The sequence below is a fragment of the Pogona vitticeps genome, chromosome 5, assembly GCF_051106095.1.
Source record: "Pogona vitticeps strain Pit_001003342236 chromosome 5, PviZW2.1, whole genome shotgun sequence".
Classification (NCBI taxonomy): Eukaryota; Metazoa; Chordata; class Lepidosauria; order Squamata; family Agamidae; genus Pogona; species Pogona vitticeps.
Genome location: NC_135787.1, coordinates 134,508,429 through 134,520,431, shown reverse-complemented (window position 1 = coordinate 134,520,431; position 12,003 = coordinate 134,508,429). Strand labels below are relative to the sequence as shown.

Genomic DNA, 12,003 nt, shown 5'->3' with positions numbered 1-12,003 from the left:
CATTGATGTGCATTGAATATGGAAATGAGAAGGACCCTAAATAGGAAAGCAAACCTGCCAAATTTTTGACATGTAGCATCAAGAGTTTGTATAATTCACAGTTTTAACATGGTGGAAAACCAGCACCAACTGCAAACACTGTACTTGTAGTATGGTGGTGAAACTCTTGTCTCAGATTGCATGTTAGAGCTCCCAATGAGTCATTATCGTCATCGTTGTCATCATAATCATCTTAAAACTGCAGCGCTGGAAGGGACCCTATGGATCATCAAGTCCAGCCCTGTCAGGGAGGCACAGTGGGGAATTCTAAGCTCTAAGCTGATGATGAACTCAGCCTCTGGCTCTGCAGACTGAACTATTTAGCAGTTCTCAAACCCACCTCTTTTCCCTCCCAGTCATGTCATCATCTCCCTGCACTCTCACTTTTTCCTGTTCATTTTAGATGTGTGAATTGCTGGTTCTCAACTTTTACTCTCCAAATGACTTGGATTTCAGTTCTCAGAAGCCCAAGCAAACATATCCAATAGACAGGGATTTTTGGGAAATGTAGTTTAAAAAAAACCTGAAGATCCAAATACAGTATCGAGAACCAGTGTTACAGAAGATATCCTGGTATAAAGCACTCTATCCAAGCAAGTAAGTGAATAAATGAAGTATATAATGTGCTCACTTCTGATGCTATGAGTTATTTGCTTGTGTTATTTTTCTCTCTTTACTGCTGCTATGGGGTAGAACTATTAACAATAAACAGGGGTGAGGAAGAGTCTGCCATCCTTATTAGGGCATTAACTCTACTGAGTCTAATAGGATAACATGAATAAAATTGTTTTGTGAAAATCCCAAGTGATCTTTCTGATGGGTATTGGAAGTGAAGGATCAAAAGACCTTTCTTTCTTTTCCTTTTGAAACCCTTCTTACAATGCTGCAAACTACATCTCCACTTATCCCACATACTCACACACATACTCATGTTTGAACACTTCTGGTATATTTGTCTTTGGTAAATTTTGGCCATCAAATCTCTAAGTGTATATTACACTACCCAAACATGTGCTCAGTATTCTGATTCAGCTGTGACACTCAGGTGTGTAGAGCCCCACCATGGAAACTATGCAATGACACAAGTTATTCCATGCTTTTCAACTCAACTTAGATCAGGAAGCTGCTATGAAGTCAAAATATAGCTTTGAATTGCCAGGAGGCAGGATAAGATAGACAGATATCTACTATAGACATATTTGTAACATTTCACTGGACTACTCTGCTACACGTAATGATACTTATCCTACCATTAGATGCTAACTAAGATCTCTGCAAAATCCAGTTTTCATTTTAGGATACATGGGTAGCACAGTGCCATGACAGAAGTAGAGCTTTATTGATGAAAATGTTCATTATGGATTTTCAAGTAGTGGTTAGATTACCACCCAACAGAGATGTTCTAGGAATTGATATCCTGCATTAACTAATGTTCCATTCATGGAACCTAGTTTTCGATTATGTGCAAGAGGGAAATACTATTGCAATTTTCAGTTGCACAAATAATGCAATGTAAGCAGCTATGCATGAACTGTTTCAAAAGCAGTTGCATAAGCAGTGGCATGTTGAGAACCCCCAAAAACAAGGGTGCTACCACTTGTACAACTAGAAGCCAATGGAAGCCTATAGGTCACTGTTTCCTGTTAATATTATATTGGATTTAAGCCAGTGATTCTACAACTGAGATTTAGGGAGTCCTGGAAAATACACGGATAATTTACAGAAAAGCACTATGGTTGCCTATATGATGCATCCCTGGTTCTCTTCCTTCCTGGTATCTTTTCATTTGCAATTCAACTGGTCGAACCAATCAGTGTATTTGCTTACTTGTCAGCAGAGAAATCTGAATTGCCTGTATGGACTTTAAGGACTCTCTACTGTAACTGCAGAATCCAGCAGGGTTGTACAAGGACTCAGTCTTTTCCTGTGAGATGTCCAAGTATTCCACAGACAATCACACCATTGAAACTTTGTTTATTGCCATCATTCAGTGCTTACCAAGATTCCCTTTCTTAAGTACATGATCAAAACAACATCATTCCAAAAAATCCAACTAGAATAAGGCACAAATTAAGTGAAATCTTTCCTTGTGTTACACATTTACAATATATATATATATATAAACATCATCCAAAGACAACTGGGCTCCAATTTGTATCCTTAGGTCTTTGTCAATCTGTTATTAGTTCTGTGATGTGCATGGGGCCCTGATCTTCCTGCTTAGTATTAAAAATTATACACAGTGTTTACAACTGGCATTACCATATGCAGAGGTTAATATTATTGATATAACTAATTACAATGAAAACAACATAAAGTGAGTTCTTTTGCTGAAGAATATCCATTAATTATAGCAGTAGCTCATTCAATGCATGGGGCACAACCCTTGTGCTCTTTCACTGCCCGGGATCAATATTAACATACAGTATTGAGCACGTGTCCATGCGGCAGAGTTTGGAAGGGAAAAAGAGCTCCAGTTTGATCACAGATTTCAGCCAACCTGACCCAGTTAATTTGGTTAGAATCACCCCTTTGTCCCCATTGACAGAATAGCAAAATTGTGAGAGGAGCGCAGGTGGGACAGTTTACACAAAGGAATGCTGAGCAAAGCACATCACCGCTGGGGAGGCATCTATTTTTTATCCTTCTGTTTTAGTGTGAAGGTACCAAATACACAGTACAACTGGAAACTCCTGAGTGGGCATGCCCTATTACTCAGTTAGTTATAATGCCATTCTCTCTTTAGTTACTCTCTATACAAAATCTTTTTTTTTAAAAAAAAAACCCCTCAGTAAATGAAGCTATACTACAAAACAAATGGCCGTGATAAAAGTCATTGGAAGAGACTGAGGCTTCACATTTTCATAACGTGATAAGGAGCACCAGCTGTACTTAATTTTAACTTGACGTGCTTCAGAACTCATACTCAGATAGGTATTTAATGATCCAGACAGAATGGTCCTATGCAGAATAATTACTTATATGAAGGAGCAAGCTTTGTGTGCCTTCTGTTTAAGCAGTTTTTCAAGGGGGGGAGGGGGGGTCTTGCACTGGCTCTAGGAGTGCACACTGCTGTCCATTGGTATCTACTGAGATTAAGTTTTAAGGACTTCTATGTGGGCAGTGAAGAACCTTTATGCTAGTCCTTTTTAACAGGTTCTTTGCTCTTCCTGCCCTCACAGTAGAGCCAATACAGCGAGAATAAGTAAAGGGCAAAGCAGACAATTAAATCATAGTGGTACAATGTAACACAAAACACAACAAACAAGAGGAAGTAGAGTATTTTGTAACCAATATGCTTTAAAACGAGATACTCGGAAGATAAACTTAAAGGTTCACTTTGCTGGCCAGGAGGTTCTCCAGGATCAGAAACATCCAGGTTCTCGTGCCCTTCAATATTCTGCTTTATTTCAGTTCCTAAGCCTTCAGTTTCTGACCTTGTCTCTTCTTTTTCTTCAGCAGGCTCACTAATTACAATGGTTGGCCCTAACAGCTTTCCCTCGTCGAACTCTAGTTGATGGGAAAACTGACCTATACTTCTTTCTCCATGCTCACTAGAAGATAGCTGGCCTTCCAAAGGAAGATTTGGAATAATAGTGTGAGACATTTCATTTGTTTCATTGGAATCACATCCTGATCCGGCCATCATTTCAACTGAAGCATAAGTGTATGGAGGCATTATTTCCCCTCCCTCAGCAGTATGAGCTTCCACGGATTCTTCAGAAGAGGTCACTGAGGGACTTTCATAACAGCTTCCTGCAATATTTATATCAGCAGGAGGTACTTTGTTTTCAGTTTTTGCACTTCCATGGTGAAACTTTTCCCACATACTTCCCTCTTCAGCCGCTTCATTATACAGGCTTTGTGGAAATTCTTGTGAAGATTTCAGTGTTGTTTTCAAATATAAATCCTGGTCAGGAATGGCTTTTCCTTCTGCAGAAGAATTCCATAATGTTTCAGCTGATGGGGAGTCACATCCAGTGTTATGATCTGCTCTAGTGTGTGCTTCGCTGGTACTGCACATTGAAATCATTTCGCCGTGCACCATTTCATGTATGTGTGCATTGCAAATATCTGAAACTGGTTCCTTTTCAAATTTGGTGTCATATAATACACCCACTGTATTGCATTGACAAAGAGGATAATGTGAACCATCATTTCCCCCTTCATGTATATCAAGCACTGTTTCCCTCTCCTCTGTGGGCCTGTCACTTAGTGCAGTCTCTTGAGGTAGCTTAACAATTACTGCTTTTTCACCAGCAGACATTTTTTCTGGAGTATGTTCTGATGTCGCTTTAATTATATAAGCGGCTGTAACTGCTTCTGTTTCTCCTGTACTATCATGCTTAGCTACTGAAGTCTCTTCACATCTCACTGGGTCTTGGCAGGTAAACAATTCATCTGTGGGAGTTACATTCAAACACTGTGTGCTCTCTCTAATTCCCCACATGGCTTCACCACCTGTTCCCTCTTTCATCTGCACTCTTTTATTTGCTTCACTTTCTCCGTCTGTCTGTCGACTTTCTAAGTCACTCCAGCTTTTATTCCCCCACCTGACCTGACTCCTCTGATCACCAACTGTAATTCTGTCAAGTGTACTTTGGCAGGGCTCTGCCTCTAAAATGTTTTCTGGCTCATCTCTCTGACTGTACTTCCCTTTCCCCAAATTCCCACTAGTATCATTCACATCCTCTAGATTTATTGATGCAGAATGTGTAGAGACATGTTCATCAGCTGGCATTCCAAAATCTGGACAACTTATGCAGTACCTACTTGTATTCTGACTATCTTCTAGATATCCACTATGTGTTCTCTTCAGATCCTGACTTAATTTACCTGGAAGAGAACATGTGCTTTCTTGCTGTTTGTTACTTTTCCCTGCACTTCCTTTGTCATTTTGATGCAGCCCCTCTAGAGATTCGTAAATATTCTTATCTTTTGCTTCACCTAGCACACCGGTCTTCATGACTTCTCCTTGGAGTGACTTACCTGTTCTGGTCATTTCATTGCTGTCTTGTGTACAATGTTTTCCATGCCCAACAGTTGAGTAGACTTGTTCCTCTTCTGGAGATTGCTCTAAAATGCTTAACTTGATTTCTTTGCTCTTATCAACATTGAACTCAGTCTTATATTTTCCTTCCACAATTTCATCTTCTGCATCTGAACTTCTCAAACAATGTATTGTGACATTGTCATAGGCTATGTTATTGGTATTTAACTCTCCTCTAAAATATTCCTTATTTTTGTGTTCAAACATCTCCCCTTCTGGTTCATTTTTGGCAGTGCTTTCCGAACTGGAGCTAAGAATCTGAGATGATATTTCTTTCATTTGTTGCTCTTGAAATGGCTTAGCATTGTCGTTCAATACTTCTGACACTTCTCCTCTCAACTGGATTCCTTCACTGTGCTCTAAAGGAACTCCTTTAGGCCTTGCCTCCCATACTGTTTCGTGGTGATCATAATCATCTGCACTGATGAACAACTCCTCTATTGTTTTACTTCCTGGGGGACTACGAGACTCATCTTTTTGAACATCTGCAGGACATGTTCCATGTTTGGTTAAGAAAACCTCCTCATTTTTGGCAGCTTCATTTTGCTTTGCTCCGAATTGATACTCTGGTGACAAAATGCTTTCACTGGGGGTGAAACATTCTGAAGGCACTGCAGTAATGTTTGCTGAGTCTATCGCAGGGAGTTTTTCTGGGGATGACTGACTGTACTCATCCCCTGCAGAACACATTTCTTTACTGTGCAGTTCTTTGTTCTGTAATGCATGTTCAGATGAAGAACTTATAGGCAGAGGTTGCCTGAGCAAGCCAGAGTCTACCTTGTCCCCAAATTCTCGTGGTTCATTTTGAAATCTGACTGGCTCTGTTGTATCCAGACTCCTTTCATCCCTGGAGCAACCAGCTGTGCTAGTGAAGTGCTGACCTAACTGAAACAACAGAATCAAAAAGATTGGTCAGAATAAGTTAGAAATAAAGGTACATTTGTGTATATATGTATACGTATACAATCATACACACACACACCCGAAAGTGGTTTTTAATTAAGAGAAACTTTGTTCTCAACAAGAAAAGCTGTAGAAAAAAAATGCTTCCAAAGCACCTACAAACGTAGGTTGCATTTTTTTTTAAATGGACAGACGGTGTCAGAAGACTGTGTGAAAGTGAGGAACAAAATATTATTAAGCTTTCCACCTCTCTTTCTCACATCCCACCCTCTTTATTCATGAGCTCAGTAAGCTGCAAGTCCATTTTGTACAAATGAATCCTAAAGAGAATATTCCCTACAAGGGAAGCTAATTCATTCACAGAGCACATTCCACTCTCGGCATGTTTTCTTTTAAAGTGAGCGCAATGACACGGTACATCAAAGCCAGAGAATGTACCGTATTGTCCGGTAAAATAAAGACACATTTGCACACTGACAAATACTGTAAGGGATTAATCTTTGCTTCATTCCTCTCAGGGCTCTTTTTAAAGGGCTTCCATGTAGAATGTTTCTTGGCCTCTAAAAAGTATAAAATGAGTTAGGGAATGCAAAGGCTCCAATGCATAAGTTTCTTCCATATCACTGAAATATAAAATTATATAGCTTCCCAGCATTTGCTTGTCATAGGTATTCTTCTCTTGCTTTCAAATACTCAGATGGATGGTACCTTTCCCATCAATTAGAGAGTAGCTTCTTGGGCACCACACTTATTACATGTACACTTGCAGCAGCAATAACTGTGCTCCCCCATTACAGTGTCTCTTATTAATATGTTTTCTGCAAAGCCTCTGCAAACTATTAATAGTAAAACGTCACTCAAAGAAAAGTGAAGGAACTAATGTTTCTGCAAATTCTGTTTTAATGACCCTCTGCCAACTGGTGCTCAAATGTATCTGAGTTCTTCAGTGATGCCAACTGTCAGGATTTAATAGTGAGATGCCTGGGTTTTTCTCCCTCCTTTTCTCTCTCTCCTCATAACTGACATTTGCATGATCTCAATAATTATATGCAAATCTTACGATTTCCCCTTCTTCTCACATAAGGCTCATGTTACTTGTCAACTGCTGAGCTGTCTTGTGAGCCACTGCCTATGGGTTTCAAAGATTTGGTTGCATTTCCATTTATTATAGATTTCCATTGTTTAATTCATTACACAGCATATAAGATAAATTAAAATCTGAATGGCACAGACATATACAATTCTCATTTATTGTGCAGATGATTACTTTGATTTTTTAAAAAAAAACTGTTAAATTTCCATATTTTCATTATCTGGGAGTATTAGGGATATACCATGGTTCTTCATAGCTTCCTCTAGCTGTCTCTTTCTGAACAAAATAATAATAATGGTACCAAGATGCTGATTATTCAGGCAGTGAAAGCTCCCACACCAGGTGACAACTCCTGAAGTTTGAACTAGGAAAGTTTAGTGCTTATATGTGGAGAATCAGTGCTCGTTCCCACTCTCCCAACTAGATTGTGTGGTGTTCATTCTGAATATGTTGTCGCATGTGTTTCACTTTCAGTACATTCCCAAGGTCATGCCGTTATACACCATAATTTTTTTAGCTACATACAAGTTGTTTTGTGCCCAAAATGATAACAGTATCATTCCTTTCCAATTTTGTAAAACTCACAAATTCTCGCCAACCATATGTAACATGTAGGATGAAAATAATGGTCTAAATCCAATTGCTATTCTTGGGACCAGAGTAAACCCATTGAATCAGCTGTTCAATAGGGACTAAACTTATGTAAAATCACTAATTCAATGTAGGGTATGGCAACATTGGGTCTTGGATTCAGGACAATATGTAGTATCAATACGCTGATTTTAAAATTTTACATGGCTGATGAATGCTAGCAATGACAATATTCATGGCCAAGGCTCAGAAGAAAACTTAAGGAGGCTCACAAGACCCTACCTACCATTGTTGCTTTTCAGGCCTCTAACTGATAGACAAACAGTCCCGACCAGAGCCTGTGTAAGCCCGCCCCCCCCCCAAAAAATAGAACAAAAGAACTGCACTGAATGCAATAACTGTATAAGTAAAAAATACTCGTCAGAAAACTCAGAAACATAGGACTTCTAGGTTGAAACTGCTACTTATAGCCTGTGATAAAAGAAAAGGAGAAATATGTTATTAAACTAGGGATAATGAAGAAGACTGCTTCAAAGCCTCTTGTCCCATTGATCATGTTTAAAATGCAGTTGATGCTCCACCACTGGTGTAGCATTGGTGGACAACTTAATACCCATATGTTGGGAAAGACTATCCTCTCTTTCAGAAAAAAAATAGTTTTTACTAAATAAATAAATGCATAACACTCACCAGCAACTCTAATTCTTTTTCATTTTCATTATCATCTTCAGGATGTTTCACTTTTGTACTTTTTGCCTTTTCTTTATTTCGTTCAATTTCATTATCATCCACATATGAATAAAGGATTTTGGGGACGTCTGATTCTAAAGAGTTAGCAAAAATATTTGAATGACATCCATTATGGTGCTTTATTGCCTTTTAAAAAAAACATGTGCAGTAAGGAAGAACTAAATGAATTGCGGTTTATACCTGAAGTCCTGAAATCATTCCATATGTCTTCATCAGCCGTTGCCAATATTTCTTCTTTACTGTTAAATGAGAAGGGAAACTTCAGTGATACTATTCAAAACCCTGCTTTGGAATCCTTTTAACTAGAAACCTAATGCTATCAAACTTAATGATGCAAAATAAGCCATTAGAAATTTTGCATAAACATAATTATAATATCAGTTTTCTCCTGTGGCTTAAATTATAATGTGAAGGCACCCTAGGAAGATGTTGGCAGCTGCCAGGTAGAGCTTAACATTCTCCATGTCTCCTCCCAATGAATATCTCAGTTGAGCCAAAGGCCAAAACATTTTTAAGGGGCTGTCCCTTGCTTTACATTGCTTATTGGGCCTAATTCACATGGTATTTGTAGCGGATAGCCCAGACATCACCTGTCTGTCACGGCAGAACCTTGATGGGAGAGCCAATGGAGAGACCGAAAGGTGGGGCCAGAAGGGGGTTGGGAGTCGGGGAGGGGAAAGAGGAGAGGGAGTGTGCTGGGAAAGGGCTGGAGAGCTGTTGGCTTGGGAATTAGACCAGGAGGGTCAGAGATAGATAGAGAGAGTTAAAAGAGTGATTTGAATGAACCAAACCTTGTTTATTAAATGTGATTCCTTCCTGTGATTTATACTGCAGTTTTCAACTGATTATTAACCTCACCCTGTTCAATAAACTGATTGTGTTTGGCAGCATAAGTGTCCAGTACTTATTTGATGTTAAAGAAGTAACATCTGGTGGCAGCGTGAGGAGGAGGAAGGAGCGTGAGCCTTTGTGAGGACGAAATAAAACAAGGGCCACAAGGGTGAACACCACAGTATTGTTCACTGCAATCTCTTCACTTGAGTCTACACTGACACTGGTCTATTTTGATGTGTTAGAAGCTTCTAGGAGTGGTGCAGAATGAAGCACTTTTCACCAATTTTCCACCTTTCAACCTCTTGAACCCCTCCCCCAATTCTCTAAAAAGTTGGGTGGGCCATGGTGGCACAAGGTGCAGGGGCTGCAGAAGCGTGTATAAATCACATCCACCCCGTTCCACAGTTAGTATTCCTTGCTGGATCTAAAAGCCTTCTACAAACACAGGATTAGATCCTATAGAACCCCAAACCATTCATATCCTACCTTTTTTAGCCAACTGCTGATAAGGCTGGCAGACTTATTTTAATGCAAAAGTTACACAAAGGTGCACAGTTTACTTGAGCTGAACCAATCAAAAGCAGGATATCAACTAATTTGGGCCCTCAGTGTGTTCTGATTTAATTCACTGTAGTATTTTGTTGATTGGAAGGCAAACAAATGGGTTTATTATGTCTGACACAGAGTGTCAGGACCCCAAAGTCACTTGCCCTTTGATTGTATGAATGAGAACTTTTCACAATTGCACCAGAACAGATTGCCTTGCTAAGACATTGTGAAGACAGTGATGAGAATCGGTTTTGGTCTAAGATACATCCCTGTTACTGAAGCTGAGCAGATCTGGATCTAGCTGGTCAATTCCTGGATACAAAGCTTTCTTTAAATTGTCTCAGACATACAATTTTGAACTCCACGAAAAAAGAAAAGCAAGGAATAATTTTACTGGCAAGTACATTCAGTAGTTTAAGTGTGTGTTGAATTAGCAGAAGTGACGGATTCCCAGAAGTACAATTTGTTACGTGTCCTTTCGAACAGTAGATTCTCCAGATGTCTGAAAACACTGCAATAGGCTTAAGGAACCCTGAGCTGTAATCTAGTGGTAAAGACCTCCCAATATTTTCCCCCTTTCCATGAGAGGGGCCCTTCCAACGAGCAGATCCTGGACCCAACCCCATATATGTACTGCTGCAGTGAACACAAGAGCGTAGCAATAACATCCTGATACCCAGTGTACCATGTTTTGTGATACCGGTAATTATCATCAGCAAACATATTTAGAACTCAATTTCAACTCCATTTACTCTGTTGAACATTTTAAACAAGATTCTGTGCAGTGATTCAAAAAGAGGCAGGTACTGAGTATCTAGGAAAGGCTTATAAGGATCACTTAAAAACCAAAGAAGCACATACAAGAACAAATACTTCAGATAATTTAGATCATAAACTATTAGGAACAGATATCTCTCTTTTTTGCTAAAAAGTTTATCATTTTATTTTTATTATTTTTATCAGCAATGCAGATGTCTAACAACAGCAAATATCAGCAAAAGTAGAAATATATCTCACAAAATATTGTTGCTACTGTGTTGATGTTGTTGACATCTATACGCTGACTTTCCATGATGAAGTAATACTCAGGGTAGCTCACAATCATAAAACACAATTAAAACAGCAGTAGAAACAAAGGCAGCTATAAAATCTTTAAAAGCAAGTAGAAACATCATAGAAACCATTAAAAATAAATCTATGAAGAGTTATCATCCCAATAAATTAATCATAATTGTAGGTTAGTATTAAAAGTGTGTCTTCACACCTTTCCCAAAAGTGACAGACCTTTGATTAGCCCACTCACTGTAGTCTATGAGATCCAGTCTACACCCTAGACCTTACTTGTTCTGCATAACCTGGGGACATAGTAAGACAGAAATCCAATCTTATAACAGCTTCATCTGTACTGTGTTTATTTTCTTTGAGCTACAGTATATTTTAAGATTAAACAGAACAAAGCTTGTTTCTGCTGTATTTTTATAGTGTTTCATGGAGTATTTTTCTGTTATGTAGTAACAGATCTTGACTTTACGTATAGAGTTGAGTGGTGTGTATCATTAAAAGGGCAAGGCCAGCTTCCGTGTGTGTGTGTGTGTGTGTGTGTGTGTGTGTGTGTGTGTGTGTGTGTGTGTGTGTGTGTGCGCGCGCGCGCGCGCGCGCGCGGGCGGGCGGGCGGGCGGGGGCGTGTGCATGTGTGTGCGTGCGTGCGTGTGTGTGTGTGTGTGTGTGTGTGTGTGTGTGTACCAGGGTGAGCAGGTTGTGACCATCTGGATATTGTTGAACTGCAATTCCTATCATTCTTTGCTGGCATAGCAAAGGATAATGGAATGAAGGATGATGGGAGTTCTAATCCAACAATATCTGGAGGACATATTACCCACATTTTCTCCACAATAGCTTGAAATCACACAGAGATCTGTTCATTTGCAAACATCCTTGCTTGGAACTGGTAATCTTTAGCTCAGTTTCAGTCCTATAGCTCACCACTTTAATCCCTCCCTTCTTCCCAACTATAGGAAAGGTCCAGCATGAAAATCTCCTGTGCAAGGCCTACTAGAGCCTCATTCATCTGTGTTGATCTTTAGGAGCCATACCTAGTATGATGTGACCTATATAATCACATTCTAGTTTTTTTCTACCCACTTCTCCTCCTATGGGAAGATATGCATTACTACTGCAGAAAATTCAGGTGTTT

At 39.4% G+C, this 12,003-nt stretch overlaps 1 protein-coding gene across 1 annotated transcript in view; it reads right to left on the bottom strand.

Annotated features, from left to right (window-relative positions):
• Nucleotides 1-1,996: 1,996 nt before the first annotated feature.
• Nucleotides 1,997-12,003, bottom strand: part of PPP1R3A (protein phosphatase 1 regulatory subunit 3A) — a 54,453-nt gene continuing 44,446 nt past the window's right edge. Inside the window, exons 2-4 of the mRNA XM_020789681.3 lie at nt 8,607-8,665; nt 8,367-8,500; nt 1,997-5,974 (exon numbers count right to left, since the gene is read on the bottom strand). Of these exons, the coding sequence (XP_020645340.3) occupies nt 3,179-5,974; nt 8,367-8,500; nt 8,607-8,665 (2,989 nt within the window). The 3' untranslated portion in view covers nt 1,997-3,178. The remainder of the gene's footprint in view (nt 5,975-8,366; nt 8,501-8,606; nt 8,666-12,003) is intronic.